This window comes from Simochromis diagramma, unplaced genomic scaffold (assembly GCF_900408965.1).
Source record: "Simochromis diagramma unplaced genomic scaffold, fSimDia1.1 OVJJ01000334.1, whole genome shotgun sequence".
NCBI lineage: Eukaryota > Metazoa > Chordata > Actinopteri > Cichliformes > Cichlidae > Simochromis > Simochromis diagramma.
In genome coordinates, this window is record NW_024386764.1 from 3,734,688 (window position 1) to 3,756,055 (window position 21,368).

General features: G+C 39.4%; 1 protein-coding gene across 2 annotated transcripts; it reads left to right on the forward strand.

The window, feature by feature from the left end:
- The first annotated feature begins 789 nt into the window (after positions 1 to 789).
- Positions 790 to 20,019, forward strand: hykk.2 (hydroxylysine kinase, tandem duplicate 2). Of its 2 annotated transcripts, none has more exons than XM_040032288.1 (5): positions 790 to 956; positions 15,261 to 15,569; positions 16,433 to 16,575; positions 16,738 to 16,918; positions 17,185 to 20,019. In XM_040032288.1, the coding sequence occupies exons 2-5, from the start codon at positions 15,266 to 15,268 to the stop codon at positions 17,649 to 17,651; spliced, it is 1,095 nt and encodes a 364-aa protein (XP_039888222.1). In that variant the 5' UTR covers positions 790 to 956; positions 15,261 to 15,265; the 3' UTR covers positions 17,652 to 20,019. The 2 variants fall into 2 exon arrangements, with proteins under 2 accessions (XP_039888222.1, XP_039888230.1); XM_040032296.1 differs by lacking the exon at positions 790 to 956 and adding an exon at positions 9,827 to 10,989.
- The last annotated feature ends 1,349 nt before the right edge of the window (positions 20,020 to 21,368 follow it).

Here is a 21,368-nt window from a genome sequence, read left to right on the forward strand (position 1 = left end):
AGCTGATGTTTTTTCTTTGTTGTCTACCCGCTGGCTTTTGGGGAGGCAGTTCTACGCAGGTGTAATTAAATGTCTAAGAATAAAAAGGAAGAGTGAAATAAAAATTCATAAATGAATACATTTACTTTAATACATCTATCTAGCTATATTACAAATTTAGTATTGAAAACCTAGGTCTGCTGCTATATCCTTATTGTATGTATTTCATATATGCATATTATTTAGATTTAGCAAATTTAATAATTTTATAAATAGTCAATAGAATTTTAATGTCAAAGGATGGTTTTGCTGGCCCTAAATATCCCTTTGACAGCTTTAACCAATCATTATTTATTTAAAAACAGAAACACGGTTATTTTACAACTGTTAAAATAACAGGAAATTTACGGAGCCCCGCAGGGGACATGGGAGAAAAAAAAATTACGACGGACTTTTGCGAGATCTCGCAAAACTAACTCGGGATCTCGCAAAACTTTTAGCCGCATTCTTCGGACGCCGGCTCGAAGCCGACCGGGAGATCGAGGCACGATGTGCGGGAAAGCGGTGTTCCTCCCGGCTGTAGTAGGTCTCGACCTCCCGTTAGCTCGAAGCTAACGGGAAGAATGCGGCTAAAACTTTTGCGAGATCCCGAGATAGTTTTGCGAGATCTCGCAAAAGTTTTTTTGTTTTTTTTTATAAACTTTATTTAACAAACAATGAGTATACGAGATCTCGCAAAAGTCCGTCTTAATTTTTTTTCTCCCATGTCCCCTGCGGGGCTCCGTAGGAAATACTATATCTATAAAAAACAAAACAAAACTTGAAGTAAATTGCTTCACTATAAAGCTGCTTTTGGAACTTGCTTTCTTTGAGCTTTTACTTTGAAAGAACAGGAAGCAGACGCTTTTCCGTTTCACGTAGTGGCATAATATCACAGTCCCTCTCTATTTCACAAAGTTGGCATACAGAAAGCAGAGGTAGGTCTACCAGAATTTTTCCCTTTTGTTTTGCATTTGTTATTAATTACTTGGAACACGAGCAAGTTATGAACTTTTCCTAAAGCGTGCACAAGGCTGTGTGTAAGTGTGCAAAACAGACGGAGAGTGAGCTAAACATTAGGAAATGAGGATGATGAAGACTTAAAATTTATTTAAGTTAGATTCCTGAACAAATGCATGAAAAACACAATGTAGGGAGTTCATAAACACAAAGACTGCTAACATGAAACAAGCATGCAGCATGAACATATTTTTTTTACTGTTAGAAGAAGTCAAAGAAGTGGAATCAGTGAGTGAAATCCTGAATATTTCTGGTAGACTGATGACTTTATTAGTACTAGCTAAGGTTTCTAGCTTATGCTAAATTGGTTTATTTCAGCTATTTCAAAGGCTTATCTTAGGAATTTTCTTTTATAAAGACTGAGTCAATTTAGCAAACATAAAACATATTCTAATTGCTATTTGAGTGTGTTTTAATGGCTTAAAATTAAACACAGTCTGAATACAGCTACTAGCCTGTATTCAGCCTGTATGTAACATATATAGCATTTATGGCTTTTTTTTGTCAAAGATGTTTTGCTGATATTGTTTTAAGGGTACTGACAAAATATACTTGAGTAAAATATATTTTATTAAGCTAATTTAAGTTAGTGCAATTTCAAGATAAAACAGAGAAACCCCCAGCAATCAGATGACTCCCTATGAGCAAGCATTTTGGTGACAGTGGGATGGAAAAAACGTTTTAACAGAAAGAAACATCAAACAGAACCAGGCTCAGGCAGGGCTGTGACCGCTTGGGGGTGAGGGGAGGAAGACACAACATAGAAATGTTGGCAGAAATTAACATTAACTACTGATTAAATGCAGAGTGGTGTATAGACACATATGAAGTAGGAAAAAAAAAAGGTGAGTGAAAAAGTAACACTGATGGGTAGCCTCCAGCAGCTTAGACCTATTGAAGTGTAACTGCATAGGGAGAATTTAGGATCACCTGCTCCATCCCTAACTATGTGCTTTATCAGAAAGGAAAGTTTTGAGCCTAATCTTAAAGTACAGAGAGTGTCTTTCAGGCTGGACAGACAGACAGTGGAGATAAAGAGTCTAGATAAATATGAGTGGCATTAAAGTAGCTGTACATAATGTTATTTCTGTGAGATGGTTATGAGTACTTTTTTCTCTAATAGTTGAAATCCGTGAAGTCATTACTAGTTAAGGATTAATGGAATGCTTGCTTAACTCAGCAGAGCTCTGATCTTGCAGCCTGTCTACAGTCGTGAGAGAAACCTAGGCTTGTTCTTATTGTCTTCTTGGCTGCTGTTGGTTCTGTGGTCTCTAAAGACGATCCTACGCTGCTTCAGTAATATGTAGGTCAATCTATGACTGATAATGTTTGATATCAAGGTATGCTTTTACTGTATTGGCAGTATGTTTGGGATCATTGTCGTGTTCAAAAATGAAGACATTGCCAATCAGACGCTTTCCAGACGGTATCGAAAAAAATCTGACTGATTTTCTACATTTGCACCACTGGCTGAAATGCAGCCACGAACCATGAGAAAGCCGCCACTGCATTATACAAATAACGATAAACTTACTATACCTCTCTTCTGTACATACTAATGACAAGAACTCTAACTACTGATTATTTTAGTAATCAAGTATTCTTTATTATAATTATTCCAACAATTAAATGCATGATTGGACAAAAAATACTTTTTGAACAAAAGATTGCATACAATTGTTTGGAAGTAACACATTTCTTTTAGCACAATCCATTCATTTCAGGAGCTCAAAAGTAATTGGACGAATAAATAACTGAACATAAAACATTTATTTCTGATACTTGGTTGAAAACCCTTTGCTGCCAATCACGGTCTGAAGTCTTGGACTCATGGACGTCACCAGATGCTGGGTTTCCTCCTTTTTAATGCTCTTTCAGGCCGTTACTGTAGCTGCTTTCAGTTCCTGTTTTTTGTTGGCCTTTCTGTCCAGAGTTTAGTCTTCAACAAGTGAAATGATTGCTCAACTGGGTTAAGTTAAGGTGGCTGACTTGGCCGTTCAAGAATATTCCACTTCTTTGCTTTTAATGAATTTTTGGGTTTCTTTGGATGTATGTTCTTGAATCGTTGAACTTGGACTTTCGACTCCCTCCACAGATTCTCTATTGGATTGAGGTTTGGAGACTGGCTAGGCCACTCCAGAACCTTGAAATGCTTTTTACGTAGCCGCTCCTTCGTTGCCTGGGTGGTGTGTTTGGGATCATTGTCATGGTGGAAGATTCAGCCACGTTTCATCTTCAGTGCTCTCACTGATGGAAGGAGGTTTTCGCCCAAAATCTCACGATAAATGGCCCCAGCCATCCTTTCCGTAATACGAATAAGTCGTCCTTTCCCCTTTGTAGAAAAGCAGCCCAAAGCATAATGTTTCCACTCACATGCTTCACAGTGGGTATGGTGTTCATGGGATGCAATTTAGCATTCTTCCCCCTCCAAACACGGCGAGTGATATTTATATCAAAGACTTCTATTTGGGTCTCATTTGACCACATGGCATTCTCCCAATCCTCCTCTGGATCATCCAGATACTCTCTGGCAAACTTTAGACGGGCCTGGACATGTGCTGGTTTAAGCAGGGGGACCTTTTGAGTGCTGTAGCATTTTAATCCATGACGACGTAGTGTGTTACTAATAGTGAACTTTGTTACTGTGGTCCCAGCTCTCTTCGGGTCATTGACCAGTTCCCCTCGTGTAGTTTTGGGCTGTTTCCTCACTGTTCTCAATAGGGCAGGGCGATATGGCCAAAAATATGCTGGGGCACTTGTTTACGTTTAAGAGCCAAACACTCAGAAACTATATGCCCCACTTTGTGACAGTAAAAACATTGTCTATCAGACTTGGAACCCGAGGAACCCCTAGGTTGTTGAGGGTGCGGCTTTGTGTCCTTTTTCATTTGTTCATGATAGTGTGATTCAGATTTACCCACAAACACGCTTTTGTGCGTCAAAGCAAATTCTTCTGCCAGGACAGCTGCCTCCTGCAAAGTGGCAACTTTTTGTTCATTCAGGCACAGCACTGTACGGTCAGGAACACAGTTTTTGAATTCCTCCAACAATACCAGTTCACGCAGTGCGTTAAACTCTGAAACTTTGCTTGCTTGACACCACCTATCAAATAGTATCCTTTTTTCCCTTGCAAACTCAAGGAATGTTTGAGCAGTGGATTTCCTCAGGGTCCTGAAACGCTGCCTGTAGGCTTCAGGCACCAACTCATAGGCTCTGAGTATTGCGCTTTTGACATTGTCATACACAAGACTGTCCTCGATAGTGAGAGCTGCGCATACTTCCTGTGCCTTACCAATTAATTCGCACTGAAGCAAAAGGGACCAAACCTCCTTGGGCCAATGTAAAGCCATAGCAATGCGCTCAAACGCATTAAAATAGGCCTCCACCTCAGTCTCCCTGAATGGTGGAACTAGGGCAATGTTTTTGCCTACATCGAATGTCGGAGGTGCAGGAGCAGGGGGAGAATTATCTGAAGGATTACTATTGTTATCTTCATCCTTCACTGAAGATGGAGCAGAAGGCTCAGGAGACAATTTGTTAGCTTGCAACTCCAGCTGACGCAACTTAATAGATGTCTCAGCTTCTAGCTGCCGACACTTTAGCTTGAACTCAAGCTCATCCTTACGTTCCCTTTCTTTGGCCTCAAGTTCAAGATGAGCTAAACGTACCTTTAAGCGTGCACTAACACTGGGATTACTGGATTCGACAGAGAAGGGCTCAAACCGTGGAAGAGAGGCTGGTGGCTTTCCCTCACCTGGTTTGACCACCGTAGGTGTCCCCGCCCCCTCCTCAGCACAAACCTCAGGCTGATCAGAGGTTTCGAGGTCTGACGCGGCATCCCCCGAGTCCACGTCTAAAGGGAACACACCTTTCCCAACCAACCCACTGACAACAAGAGACTTTAACTCGCTCTTCTTCATAGACTTAGCCACAGGGATTTCATAATGCGCGGCAACGGCAAATAAATCTTCCTTCCTACATGCATCAAGCTGGTCTAATGCAGGCTTAGCTATAAAATCACCCAGGCTAAACTGTGCCATATCCAAAATTAATCCCAGATGAGCCCCCACTTATGTTACGCCCCCCTTGAAAACGAAGTGTTGACTGGAGTGAGGGGTAACACAAAGTGAAAGAGAACACATGAACTACTGGAGAATAGATGTCATTTAAACGTGATTTATTGCCCAAAACTACTACAGTAAAAATAAACACAGGGAAGCTCTTTTCTTCAGGGTCTCCAAGGCCAAAACAACAAACAAAACACCCCCTTTAGCTAAAAATCAAACCAAGTACTCACTAACCAAAACAAAATACAATGGCTGAGCTCCCTGTCTAACCAAAAACAGGAGAAAACAGTTGAAACAAAAATGGCAGAGAACCCCTACCTGCTTCCACAACAATGAACTAATTAACACAATAAGGGCACACCTTTGCTTACAATAAAAGAAAGGAAACCAAAGTTCCACAGAGTTTAAGTTCTCACACACATACACACTAAGGCCCGCTGCCCAAAACACTACAGCTCACAGCTCTGGCAAAAATCGGGGAAGTGGCAGGAGTGTGGCAGTTTAGGATGGCAGACTATATGCCGTGGCTGACGAGCTGGAACACACCTCAGCTGTGGCTCATGAGGCAGACCTGCAACACAAGAAAAGGAGAAAAAAAACCTTTTCTACAGAGGGAGAGCCACTAGAGGTCAGCGACCGTAACAACGATATAGATTTGAAAATTTGCGATAACGATATAACTGACGATTAGGGCTGCCACGATTTGTCGACTAGTCACGATTACGTCGACTATCAAAATCGTCGACGACTGATTTAATAGTCGACGTGTCGTTTGAAGCTTTGTAAGATCGCAAAAGACGCAGAAGTAGCAGGATTTAAGAGTGTAATAACGGACTGAAACAGAAGATGGCAGCACTGCATGTACAAGGATGCCAGCTGCCGTTAAACCCCGAAGAAGAAGAAGCAGCTGTGTCCCAGAATTCATAGCGCGGCCCAGCTTAGTTTCCAACAATGGCGGTAGCTAGTTAGTTTTAATATTACTCTTATTATTCTTTCTGGGTCACAAAATAAACGTTTAACATATTTTCAGGCGAGAATGTAGCTGTGTAAACCTCAAATATCGGCTCAGTTTATCAGGACACCACATATTTTCAAAAGCGCTCCGACATTTTCGGAGACGTCTGTTACCCACTAGCTCGATAGCTAGCCGGGGGCTAGGTCACTAGCGCCGTGAGAACACCGGACTCCCGGCAAATTGTTTTCAAACCCACCGCCGTCTTTCGCGACTCAGGTTAAATATATATGAGTCACTTAGATAAATTAAAAATGTTGTTGTTTGGCTTTTTTTTTTTTTTTAGTATTTTATTTGTTCCTGAGTAAATCGGTTTGGCTGAGATTAAAGTTATAGTTTTTACACAGCTGAATAAACGTAAAGCAGACAGCTGATTATCAGAAGTGTGAGATGCTGGAGAATATACTCCGGTGTCCTGTTATATTTTAGATAGCAAGGAGTTTATTAAACTTCACCGAAACAATCTGCAAATTTCATTAAAATGTAATAAACTATCATCTTGTCTTTATTTTTAGTTAGCACCTTAAAAGCTTAAAGCTATAAGCTAATGATAGTTATATAAGAGCAGATGCTGCTGGTGCAATAAGCTGTAGTTTTACGTCCAGTGGATGATGATCTGATTAGTCGACTAATCGCATAAATAATCGGTGACTAGTCGACTATCAAAATAATCGTTTGTGGCAGCCCTACTGACGATATAATTGACGCAAAACAAAATACAACTCTACAACTTTATTAGTGGGAAAAAACCCCATCAATTTCTTTTTGTTTAAACAAGCAGCTGTTTATTTTAACGTGCATTACAGCCTCACAAAATTCAACAGTGGTTATACTATGAATGAATGCGTATTCATAATGATACGTATGAAGCGCCTTGAGGCGACTTTTGTTGTGATTTGGCGCTATATAAATAAAATTGAATTGAATTGAATTGAATACTGTTATATACATGGTTATCCATAATCATGTATATCCACAAAACTTAAGAGGTGCTTTGCAACAAAAGTGCAGTGTGCAAAATCAATAAGTCAAATAATAATATTGCACAAACTCTTGAGTAAAAACAAAACAAACAAAAACATAGATAAATTATGCTACTGCTCCTGGAAGTTTTTCTACATTTCAACTTTTAAGATTCTTTGCCAGAAACACTAACATGTACACAGATGCGGGCTTAAGGGAGGACCTTTGACAAGTTACAACATTTCCACCTGTGCTGAACAACCTTTCAGATGCAGAGCTAGTTGCTGGAATGCAGAGGTATTTCCTAGCTAATCTGCTGATGTGGGGAAAGTTTACCGTGTGAACTTTCCACCACGAAAGAGGATCGCACTCACTGTCTGTTGGTGGACTATTCACATAACTGCTCAGTTCAGATGATAACCTCTCTGCAGTTACCTCTTTCTTGCCACTAACTGGTCCCTTCAAAAAACTCCCGAGATTCTTCTTTAGCTTTTTAACAGCTCGCTGACTTGTTTGGTCACCAGTAGATGTATGAGGTGTTTCTGAAAAACCTGTGGCTGTGCTACCCTGGTGTGGGACAAGATGCTCTAGTTCACTCATGACTTGAACTTTGATGGCTTCGCTTTCACTCTCACTGAAATATTCTGTATGAAACCGTGGATCAAGGAAAGAAGCCATGTCAACCAGCCTCTCTGTGACACTGTCTTTGTAGCTTTTGTTCATGTAGTCAAGTATTGCTGTTTTGATGTCTTTGGTCAGCTCAGTGTCACCTTCTTTTACTTTTAACATGTCATTGTTAAACATCTGAAGAACAGGCTTAACACATGGAATGGTTACATACTCTTCAGCAGAGAAAGCATCTGTAAACTCTAGGAGTGGACTCAATGCAGTGCTGACCGAGTCAAGCACTTCAATGTCTTGCCATGTCAACATGAGATGCCTTGTGGTTTTATCAGCAGCTAAAACCCGTGTTATAGCTTTTTCTTGTTTCAGCAGCCATTGGATCATTCTCTGCTTTGAACCCCAACGAGTGCAACATTCAGTTATGAGTTTGTGTTCTCGTAGGCCCAGTTCCTTTTGGGCAGCCTGCAGAGCTCGCTGGCGCTTCCAGCTGTGGCCAAAAGCAGCAACAATCTTCTTTCCCACTCCAACTGCTCGTTCGATCCTTGGGTCCTTTACACTTCTTTCTAAAAGACATACATTTAAAAGGAAACACAGTTGATTACTCAACAGCAATATTAATGCGGTGTGGAATGTGTGACATATATATATATATATATATATAGATATAGATATAGATATATATATATATATATATGTATCTTGCAGTACAACTACCCACATTCAGAGATTAATAACACAAACAGTATTATTACCATCATTTAAACTAATACAATAAGTGCTTAATCTGACTTTATAATTAACTTACCTATTGCAAAAAAAAAAAAAACTTACCTATTGCAATGTGCAGGCGATGTCCGAAGCATGAAAGTCTGGTCCAGTTGTTGAGTGCGACGGCTTTCACAATGTTGGCCCCATTGTCTGTCGTCACACACACTTGTTTTTCCTCCTGAAGATTCCACGAGCTGAGGAGCTCTTTTAAGACTCTTGTTATATTTTCCCCAGTATGGTCCTCAGGGAAAAAACTTCTTTCGAGGCACTTGTTTTGTAGCTTCAAGTCTTTGTCCACGTAATGTATTGTGAGGCTCATGTAGGGGTCTGATGTTCGGCTTGACCACATGTCCATGGTGGACGCAAAAAACTCCACCGAATATAACGCATTTGACACCTCAGTACGGATCTCTTCATATTAGGGCTGCCACGATTAGTCGACTAGTCACGATTACGTCGACTATCAAAATCGTCGACGACTGATTTAATAGTTGACGCATCGTTTGAAGCTTTGTAAGATCCCAAAAGACGGAGGAATAAGTAGTAGGATTTAAGAGTGTAATAATGGACTGAAACAGAAGATGGCAGCACTGCATGTACAAGGATGCCAGCTGCCGTTAAACCCCGAAGAAGAAGAAGCTGTGTCCCAGAATTCATAGCGCAGCCCAGCTCAGTTTCCAACAATGGCGGCAGCTAGTTAGTTTTAATATTACTGCTATTATTCTTTCTGGGTCACAAAATAAACGTTTAGCATATTTTCAGGTGAGAATGTAACTGTGTAAACCTCAAATATCTGCTCAGTTTATCAAGACACCACATATTTTCAAAAGCTCTCCGACGTTTTCGGAGGCGTCTGTTACCCACTAGCTCGATAGCTAGCCGGGGGCAAGGCTCACTAGAGCCGGTGAGAACACCGGACTCCCTGCAAATCGTTTTCAAACCCACCGCCATCTTTCACTACTCAGGTTAAATTTATATAAGTCACTTAGATAACTTAAAAATGTTATTGTTAGGCCTTTTTTTAGTATTTTATTTGTTCCTGAGTAAATCGGTTTGGCTGAGATTAAAGTTACAGATTTTACACAGCTGAATAAACGTCAAGCAGACAGCTGATTATCAGAAGTGTGAGATGCTCGAGAATATACTCCGGTGTCCCGTTATATTTTAGATAGCAAGGAGTTTATTAAACTTCACCGAAACGATCTGCAAATTTCATTAAAATGTAATAAACTATCATCTTGTCTTTATTTTTAGTTAGCACATACCTTAAACACTTAAAGCTGTAAGCTAATGATAGTTATATAAGAGCAGATGCATGCTGGTGCAATAAGCTATACGCTGTACGTCGAATGGATGCATGATCTGATTAGTCGACTAATCGCAAAAATAATCGATGACTAGTCAACTATCAAAATAGTCGTTTGTGGCAGCCCTACTTCATATAAAGCAGGCAAGGCGACTTTAGAGAAGTATTTCTTTGTGGGTAGCTTGTAGCGTGGATCGAACGTTTTAAGCATCTTTTAGAAGCCTTCTCTTTCCACACTCTGAATAGGCATCATATCCCTGGCTAAACAATGTGTCACTGCATTAGTTAGTTCCCCCCACTGTTTGTTACTTTTGTCATAAGGCGTGCAGCTATTTAAAGCTACGTCGATTGTTTGTTGAGTCATCTTCTTTGGTCTCACCACCTCGCTAGTTGAAGCGGACAACTCTTCATGTGCTTTAACGGCTTTTTTGTACTCCAAGAAGTGCTTCTGCTTCAAATGATAAAATAGGTTTGTAGTGTTTCCTCCCTTCGCCACGACAGCCCGCTTGCACGTTCTACAAAAAATTGTTGCTTTGGTGGGTATCCAATGGACGAAAACCAAATCACTTCCACACCACCGAAGTTGCTCCGTTTTTACTGACCAATTCTGGTTCACCCGCTTCATTCAAAGATGGAGCCCCAGGTCGACTGAGATTCTCAGTGGTCTTGTTTTTATTCCATTTTCTAGTAAGTGTTCCAACAGTCGATCTCTTCTCACCAAGCTGCTTGCCTATTGAAGACTGGCTCATCCCAATCTTGTGCAGGTGTACAAGCTTGTCCCTGGTGTCCTTAGACAGCTCTCTGGTCTTGGCCATGGTGGAGGTTGGAGTCTGACTTTTTGAGGGTGTGGACATGTGTCTTTGATACGGATAACGAGTTCAAACAAATGCCATTAATAAAGGTAACGAGTAGAGGGTAGAAGAGCTTCTTAAAGAAGTAACAGGTCTGTGAGGGCCAGAATTCTTGCTTGTTTGTAGGTGCTAAATACTTATTTTCTGTACTATTATACAAATAAATTCTTTAAAAATCATACAATGTGTATATAACTGGGACTGCTTTTTTACATTCTGTCTCTCACAGTTGAAGTGAACCTATGCTGAAAATTACAGACCTGTCTCATCTTTTTAAGTGGGGCAACTTGCACAATCGGTGGCTGCTAAATACTTTTTTGCCCCACTGTAACTATAATTGGAACATGTTTCAGTAAACAGGTAAATAAATAAAACTTGTGTCAGTGTGAAATATACATGGACCTAACTGTATATGGTGTGTGTTCATGCATGTGTGTATTTTGTGTGTGCCGTGTGTCTACGTGTAAGTGTGCTAGTAAGTGTGTGTCTGTAAGTCGTAAAAGGAGCATGTGATGGCTGCTATGAAGAAAAGCGAGCAGATCAGCATTCTCAGAACTGAGGTTTGCCCTGTGATTTGATGCGACGTTTACTGTTGCAGAGAGCAGACTTTTGGATGGTGTAGGTGTTATTAATTAATAATTAATAATTAATTTGAACCATTCAGTATCTAACCTACCAGCCCCAGGCCAGTGCCTCAGAGTTTTACTGTGCCATGTACATTTTCATAGGTCAGCTTTGCTTGTTGCAGGTGACTCTGTCTAGTTGAAACATTGTAACAGACTGAGGTAGCAGTTCATCTGCAAATTTTATGTAACTTCTGTATCTTTACTGTAGATTTTCACTGTGTAAAACAATCTGCTATAAAGTTAACTTTACATTATAGTAATAGGTGCTAGAAATATTTTTTTTCACTTAACCTGAACTTACCAACTGAAGGACTCTGTGTGTGTAGAGGCAGACTCTGGCTACATGTTCAAATAGGACTGCATGATCTTCTCAGCTGCTGTTGTTTTAGCAGTATTTCTGTTAAAAAAAAACCTGCCACCTGCATGGGCTTAATGTTGTAATATTTTTTACTCACACACGTGCTCATAGATACTATTTTTAGTTGCAAATGTGAGAGAAACCCTCATGTTTGCATAGTGATATTAGAATTGTGGATTAAACTAAAATGATTTTATTCAATTAACCATTACTGCTGTAGTTATATTGATTTTTTTCTGTCATTCCGTCTGCGTAGAGATTTGTGTGTGCGTATCAAAATCTGTATGTTTGTGTGTATGTGTTTGCACTTTTATTATTATTATTTTTTTTACACATTTACAGATCTGTAAAACTGTGTCAAACTTATACATGTGTACAGGAATCTGTAGATGTTTATTCAGAATGCCTATAATGGCATTTGTAAACATGTAAATACATTTACAATAGCTAAAAGTTCTGCAAGAAGCACTGAATATACAGACAAATCGTCAGTTACAAGTCACCTTTCAGTAGGCTATCATGACAGATTTGGAAATGTGTTTGGAAAGTAGTCTGTTAGACTCGTGTTTGTCCATCTCTGGTATGTCAGTATGTGGTGTACCAGAGATAGACAGACCAGAGTTAATTTACTACTAGATCTAACCAGAAGCCAGATTAATGAACCTGATAACCTTAACACAGGATATTGAAGAGTATATTAATTTGCAGTAAAAAACCCCACAAAAACAGCCTTACCCAGTAGCAGTAACTTCATAAGCAATGTTGCATTATCATTTCATTCATTGAAATGAAAATAACAATTTAAATTCCGTTTCAGAGTACAACAATTTACATCTTTTGAAAAAAAAGAAATACACGTACCAGAACTTTAGTCCAGCAGAGTTTGTGCTGACAGCAGCTCTGGGATCTAGATTTGCACGACCTTAAAAGAACAGATTTGCTTAGATGTTTGAAGATTAAAAAAGCAGTACTGTGCAAAGTCAAATCTTGCTCTACAGGTAGTAATAGCACTGATTAAACTGGGCTAACTTAAGTTGTGTAATGGCAAAGCAGCTTGATAATTTCAAGAGTACGTATCTCTGGCAGGAAGAAATTGGAACAAATGATGTGTTTTGTAAGAAGCTGCCAGCAGTAAAGTATCTAAAGATAGAAAAGAACCAATCTTAAATTGTGAGTTTGCTAAATTCTGAAAACAAGTGAAAAGCAGCCATTTTCCCAAATTGCAAGAGAGTGTGGCTACCTGGAAGTAAAATATTATGATATGAGGTGTAGCTAAAAAAATCAAACACAGCTGGATTCATCACAGCTGTGTTTGTCCTTCAGGGATCAAGCAAAACTGTCACATTATGTTTGCATTATGAAGTCTCCCTTCAGCTTAGCTTTACTTTGCAGTTCTTTTCATTTATGGTGTGAATACAATATTTGTTGATTTAACAAGCTTTTACAATAAAATATTTGTAGGGCTTGAGCAGGACCATTGACTCACACCCAGGTTCTGCAACACTGTTGGGTAATATAGATGGTCTCATGGATGCATTTAGGTCTCCTCCTCCTCACACTGAAAGTTTGACATGGTGCAGGCAGAAAATAACCCATCTCAAATTGTATCTTTAGATACTTTACTGCTAGCAGCTTATTACAAAACACATCATTTGTTTCAATGTTTTGTGCCAGAGATACACACTCTTGAAATACTTTTAAATTATCAAGCTGCTTTGCCATTACACAACTTAAGTTAGCCCAGTTTAGTCCGTTCTATTACTACCTGTAGTGCAAGATTTGACTTTGCACAGTACTGCTTAAAATAATCTTCAAACATCTTAGCAAATCTGTTCTTTTAAGCCTGCAGGTGATAGAAGGACAGGTTCAATGGGTTATTCATTACTGCTGTTCACAATAACAGATTAATGAAGACAGAGATTCTCAGAGATTCTGTGGATCTGTTTGAGTCGTTTCTGTCAACAGAAACGACTCAAGGAATCTACTTTCTGTTCTAACCTCAGAGACTTTTGGCTGCCTCAGAATCAGAACAACCAGGGTTTTGAGTTCTTGAGAGTTTGGTGGGATGTGCTGAAAGAATTGAGAAAAAGTGAACAGTGACTTGGAGGTAGAAAAATAAGGGATGGGGTGAGGGTTGCTGAGAAGAGACAGCAGATGTTGGAGCTAAATGACTGAGTGGGGGAGACAGCTAAAGGGTCCTTTATCAGTGCCAGCAGGAGAATAAATCCAAATGTGAAGGATAGATGTGAGGAGGTGGTGAAGTTCTGCTCTGAGCTGTTTAAGGAGAACTATGTGACTGTGAACGCTGACTTTACCTGCCAGACCTTCCTCAGCTCTCTGATTTGGGAAAAACTCTCCTGTGCTTCCTGATGAACGGTCTAAGGCAGGCCTGGGTATCGTATGGTTCCTGTCAGTTCTCAATTGGAAATTAGGATTTAAATGTAAAGAAGCATACATTATGCAGTTTGTCAGTGGCTGAAATTGAGTTTTTTTTTGGGGGGGGGAATCACAATCAAATGCCATTCCCACTAGATACTGCTGTGAATGCAGCTTCACAGTAATTAATTTGGGACAGATATTTATGACAGATGTGATTTTGCTAGCACTGAAACAAGTCAACTCACATTAATAAAAAAAGACTGATGCAGAATGTAGAGTTTTTAACAAGGATTACATGGACTTCTAAGAATTTGTTCAAAGTATTTATTTGCATTTGCACTTTGCTGCATTAATATGTCCTGAGAAAAAAGAAGCATTTGGGTCATTCCATGGAAACTGACTAAATTTAAGACCATTACTGAGTTCCCAGTGATGATGAGCCAGCAATTCCAGTAATAACACATTTATTAATAGGAAATCTACATAGTAATTGAAAATGTTTTAGCTTTCTACTGTTACTAGTTTGCTCATACAAGTCAGGGGCATGATCAAGCCTTTTCTGAACTGTTTTCTGTGGAGCCATTTTCAAAGAGGCATCTTCAGAGAAGAACTTCAGCTGTCTTTCAGTTTTTTAGGCCAAATATCTGCTACAGCACTGCTGCAATAAAATGTCTTACTCTTCTCATTTTATTTGCATATTTGCTAGATTTACATGTTTTACATCTTTATATCAATTTCACGTTAGCTAAAGAGTAAATACAAAATGCAGTTCTTAAATGATGATTTTATTTATTAATGAAAAGGCATTGCTGTATTTAGTTTTCTTGCTTCTTTGCAAGGTTCAGGTCTGTTAAAGCGAGTATTGTGTGGGTGTATGTGTCTTTTTCCTCATGTTGTGTGGACTGATCTCTGTGTTGTGTATTGCAATTTTCTGCTCTTTTTTAACACCTTTATTATTATTGAGGACTAGAAATGTGTGCGGCTCAACTGTAAACATTAATAATGAAGACTGAAGTTTACATCATTGTTACAAAACACATAAAAGATCTGATTCACCAGTTTTAGCATGGCGATGATTGAATTGTGCCTGATTAATACTGTAACACTGTAAAAGGCAGATGAAAACAGGTAGTCAGGTAGAGGAAATGTTTCTCTCACTCTAACTTTTTTTGCAGTTGCGTTTGTTGTAATTTGTGAAGATGTTATAATATTTGTTGATTTTATAAATTAGTGCAACTTTTCTCTAATGGCTTGTTGTTTTCCTTCAGCAATAATGCCACCAAAAAATGCCAAGCCCAACTTAAGCCATTCCCAGGTATCTGAGATTGTGAAGAGGCTCTACCGGCTGACTGCATCAGTGATTCAGTCTCTGCCCAGTTATGATGACCAGAACTTCTATGTGGTGCCCAGTGAGGGTGGCGAGTATATCCTAAAGATAATGAACTCAGAGGACAGCAAGAATACCTTGCTGATTGAGGTGCAGACATACACCATGTCCTTCCTACAACAGAATGGAATTCCTGCTCAAACCGCGCTGCCCAACACCTCAGGAGAGCGAATGAGTCTGGAGGAAATTGGTATGTGACCAGCCACGTTGTTCAGATCTGAAAAGATATCGTTACCTGACATGACATAAAATTTCATCCATGCACGATGAAGCTTGTGTCACTGCAGCCTGGCACTCGGTGTTCAGTCAGTCAGGCTCAAATTGATCCTGACTGATGTCAAAATGCTTCGTAGCAATTTCCCTGTAAACATTCACTGTTGAATCACAAGTGATTATAATTAGAAATTGTTTGTTTTTCAGTAACATCTAAAGATAACATGTCAGAGTGTTATTTAAACCTAGGACTACGAAGCCCCCAAAAGACTTTGTGTGCTTACTGGAGACTTCTTTATGTTACAGTGCAGTCAGTGAACATCTTTGTCTCCTTCCAGATTTCTTATCATTTTTTTATATTTAAATGTTCCACATCACCAAATACATTTTTTATTGGATAAAGATAACCAAAGAAACACAAAATGCAGCCAATAACGGCTGATCAGATATTGTGGGTCCTAGACCCTAAACAAAATCCTGAAATTGACAGAAAATGAGTGAACCAGTGTCCAAAGACTTTCCATCATTACTTAAGTATGTTGGCACACTGCACATGCTTATAAGTACTGTGTTTCTGTGACATAGTATAAATGTGCTGCGTAGTTGAACTCGACCTTTGGACGGTTGCTTTCGCAGATAATCTGTAAAGATAAGGCACAGGCAAACTTGGCATCTGCAGGAGTAGAGTAACACATCCTGGCTCAGGGCTAAAGGGCAATCTTACACAAGGAAGTTTGCATAATTAGCAATATTGTTACGCCTGTGCCCTTGAACAGGGCTCTGCCATATATGTTCAAGTTTATTGAAGCCTATAATTATTCATATCCTTACTTTTGGCAGATTGTGGTTTTGGCAGTCAGAAGTACCTGGTGAGACTGTTGACCTATTTGCCTGGGACAACCATCTCCAAGGTTCCTTTAACTCCACAGCTGCTGTATGAAATGGGGAAAACTGCAGCTAAAATGGACACAGTCATTAAAAAGGTATCATAGTAACAGTCCTGTGAAATCTCTTCTAAAGGCGTCCACTCTGTGTTAGAATTTCAGTGAATCTTCGGGAGAGAATTTCGTGAAACTGCCCAGAATACATGTGTCTATCAGTTATTTTTCATTTACACATGTCTTGCATTTTTGGTGTAATTTAAGATGAAACACCCTCATCTTCACGTGCTGGAGAGAGAGGGGTTCAAATGGAGTCTGTCAAATGTTGCTCTCCTGGAAGATTACCTCTACGTGTTAGACGGAGAGCCTCTGCTGGAGGTTGTGAAGTCTGTAATCCAAGGGTACAAGAGCTCTGTGGATCCCAAACGCTCTAGTTTTCGCAAATGTGAGTATACAATATTATCTTGTTACATGTATCAGTTACATGCTTATGACTTAACATAAAATATATTTATTGTCATAAAAGCATAGCTGTGAAGGTTAAAGACCAGTAACTGTTTATCAGAGAGCTGCTCATACAGTTTGCACTGTACTTCTTGATTACCTTGTCTTGGCTTCTCATTGGCTGATTGTATGTAGTCATTGTCAGTGTGTCTCTCATGTAGTGATTTTTGATTTTACAAATACACTTTTCAAATGTCTTTTTTAAAGGCGTTAACCATGGCGACTTCAATGACCTCAATGTCCTGGTGCAGCCTAATGATAAAGAAGGCTATAGGATCACCGGTATTCTGGACTTTGGCGACATGAATAGTGGCTACTACATCCATGAGCTTGCAATCACCGTCATGTACATGATGATTGAGCACCCTAAACCCATCGAGGTGGGTGGACCCATCCTTGCTGGCTGGGAAAGCGTCCTTCCTCTCAATGAGGTGGAGAAAGATTGTCTATATTTGCTGGTGCTGTCCCGCTTTTGCCAGTCCTTAGTTTTAGGTCGTTACTCTCTGACCTTGCACCCAGAAAATGAAGAGTATCTGATGATTTCATCCAGAAAGGGTGTTAACATTCTCCAGCAGCTCTGGGAGTTAGGAAAGGAGCAGGTGGAGAAGCTGTGGTTTGAGACTGCTGCTCAGCTCAGTGACAAAAGTGAAAGACAGGAACAAACTCGTTCATGAAGGCAGTGACTCCACCGAGCGACAATTTGTCCAAAAAAACAAAGATTGTGTTTCCACAGTTAAAACAGTTTATATCTTTTAAACTTGTTTTATTTCAGACAGAACAACAAGGAACGTCAAAGTGTTTCAATCAAGCTAGAGGAGTGTATAATGTGTCTGAGAAGAAATTTAGATGCTGTTGTGGAATAAGGGAAATATTTCAGTGTCTGCATTTATCTCTTAAGATTGCTCATTGTCTATAAAACATGCAAATGATGTTCTTAAAATACAAGTTATGTTCTTGTACAACGCGAGAAGGGGCGTTAACCAACCGTGACGTTATAAAAGCAATCTGAAGTGTATTTTGGGGCGGAGATCTACATCTGATGTTTTGCAGTGTTCATCTTCCCACGCGTGTGTTCAATAAACTCATCTGTTTGATTGCATCCTCCTGGGCCTCTATTTTGTTTTGGTTCTCAATTGGGACACTGTATAAAAACTATTAAAAGAAGAGATAGTTATTAGCAAATTCATGGATGAGAAACTGAAAAAGCGATTACTAACTCCCACAGTTAAGTGCCTCAGATCTACTTAAAAAGGAAAAAGTAACTGAATTGTCATCTTATTTTACAGATTACGGTAAATGACAGAGTGATTTAATCAGATTGTTTAGAGATGCTTAAATACGTCTGAATTAAACACATCCACGTTCCTCTACACTTTAAGAAATCGATGTTAACAGATTTGTTAACACATTTCCAAATCTCATCACAGACACACAGATCCAAGTGCAGACACATGGATGTGAAGACATGGATCTGAAATCACGCAGATTACACAGTTCATGTGGCTTGAGATACACATGCACAAATAATTTGACAGCAAAAATAGTAGAAAAACTAAGTACACCCTTATTGCTTCCGTAGGAATTAAGATGGTAAGAGGTGAGCAGATGCTGCTCATCAAATGCAGAAGTTGTAACAGTTTGCTTGTTTGTAGCGTTCAGTTGTGTGTGTTAATACACTGCTACAATCTTCCCAGCAAATTTCCCTCCAAGTTCAGAATGTGCAGTGCTCAATTAGGCAAAAGGTGAACAAATATGTTTTGTTTAGAAGGAAAGCCTCTTATCCCTAAAAAAGCACATGGCAGCACACCTTAGGTTTGCAAGGTTACATCTGAACAAACTACAAAATTTCTGGAACAATGTCCTGTAGTCAGACGAGACCAAAGTGGAGATGTTTGACCATAAAGCTCAGCACCATGTTTGTGGCAGAAACTAGCATATCAGCACAAATACCTCAAACCAACCACAAAGCACAGTGCTGGAGGGGAGATTAGTGGGGCTTGTTTTACAGTCAAGGGACTTGGACACCTTCCAGTCACTGAGTTGACCACAAAGTCCTCTGTATACCAAAGTATTCTACAGTGAAATGTGAGACTTTGTCAGACAGCTAAAGTTTGGCTTAAACTGGGCCATGCAACAGGACAGTGATCCCAAGATGCTAGAAGTCCAGTCCAGTCAACTCTGTGCATTAATGAATGTTTGCAAACCTCAATTAACTGAAGCAATCTTGTAGAAGAACAGTTGAGACTTATAAAGCCATATAGAAGCAATTACCTGACGTTTTTGGTGCTATAGGTGGCTCTACAACTGTTGTATGTATGTAGTATCGTACTGTGGAAACTTTTTCACATGACTGCAGTAGTCATTCAGTGCAATTTCAAAAACAATTAGCCTGCTAGCTAGTTTGCTCCAGCTACACAGAGCACTACGGACTAAGATGTTTCATCCCACTGTGGCGACCTGTTGAAGCAGAATTTCCCATAATTGTCTCTCCCTCTGACATCTCAGTGCTGCTGAAGTTTCTCATTATTAACGACTAAACCAGTGGAAGAATTAAGAAATAATCTGTCATTCAAAGTAAAAGTAAAATGCAATTTTTCAGCAGCTTTTTCTTTTCGGATTTGGTCCTTTTTATTTGGAATGGGCCTTAAAAGATTTAAAATCTCAAAAAATGTGTGGCATTTTGACTGGAACCAAGTGTTTGCTCACTTTGTTTTTATTACTTTTTGTTCTCTTTCAATTATCTATTACCTTTCTACTTGAGAATGTGTTGTGGCTTATCCAAGTCCAGTCAGGTGAAAGCTCTAATTTCTGTAAAAGAGTGTCTACTTCCATAAAACAGAGAAATGGGGTCACATTTCTAAGTACAACAAGTCTTTTATTGTACATCTTTAAAAGGCTCAACTACAGCGTCTGTATTCTAGCATTTTGTATGCAATGGTTTCTGGTAAATCACTGACTTGATCTGGATTGTAAAACTCTTTGAAATTGCTGCACTTTTAAAAGACAAAACATGTCAATTTAAAAATAAATTAAAGAATTTCATGTTGTGTTTTTATTTCTGTTATTGAAGGGGCTTTGGAGCCAAAATGGTTTTTGGCACAGACTTTCTACCACATTCACATTGCAAAAGTGAAAGGACGGTATTTGCTGTACATCACACAAGTTTAATTCAGATAGATCAGCAGCAGAAACATCACGTATTAGGAACATAATTTTTAAAAAAAGACTCGATGACTTTGTGTTCTTTTCAAGTTAGGGCTCTTTACATGAGTTACACTCATTTCTCTTGCAGCAGTTTTAACTCATAATTCATAGCATCGGATCTAACAGATGCTATCATGCGTCATGTATCATTTTATTATGAAAGTTATACCTTTAGTAGCTTTAAAAATGTCCATCATGTATTTTGGTGTTGTGATTTTCTCCTGACAGTATTTTTGATTAAATCTAGTGTAATACTGCCCCCATGTGGTTGTCATTAGTGAAGCAAGGACTTTATGGTAAATACTAAAACACTGACTGTTAATCACTGACATCACCGACAGTCTGACCAAAAGAATATATCATATCATCAATTTTTTATTTTATTTTATTGTAATGTTTGTTTCAAAAAGTATGTTTTTCCTTTGTAGAGTAATGTTACACTGACATACACATACCGGCCACTTTATTAGGTACACTGTAACAAGTAGGACTCCTTTTGCCTTCAGTGGTGCTGTAATTCATCGCTCCAATCCATCAAAGTGCTTGAAGATTTGGGTAAATATTGACATGCTAGTTGTAGATTTGATGGCAGCACACCCATGATAAAAGTCTCCTGTTCCACCTGCGTTCAAAGGTACTCTGTTGGACTGAGATCTGGTGACTGTGGAGGCCCTTTGAGTACAATGAACTCATTGTCATGTTGAAGAAATCAGATGTGAAGTGATGCTCAGAGAGTTCTAAGGGGCTCAGAGTGTGGCAAGAAAATACGCCACATAGTTACACCACCGCAGCCTGTCTGAACTATTGATACAAGGCAGGATGGATCTGTGCTTTCATGTTGTTTATGCTCAGTTGTGACTCTACGATCTGATTATTGAACCTGAAATTTCTGTTCAGAAATCTTCCTGTCCATTTTTTTCATCTTTTTCAATTTCCGTTCTACAACCATTTGTGAGAGAACGGGTCTCTCTCAGGACCTCTGTGATAGGATGCCACCTGTGCCTAGTTGTGAAATTTCCAAAGTCAACTGTTAGTGGCATTATAACAAACTGGAAGCGATTGGGAACAACAGCATTGTAACGACGATGTGGTAGGCCATCTGCTGACCCTCACAGAACAGGGTCAGCTGTTGCTGAGGTGCATAGTGTGCAGAGGTCACCAACTTTCTGCAGAGTCAGTGGCTACAA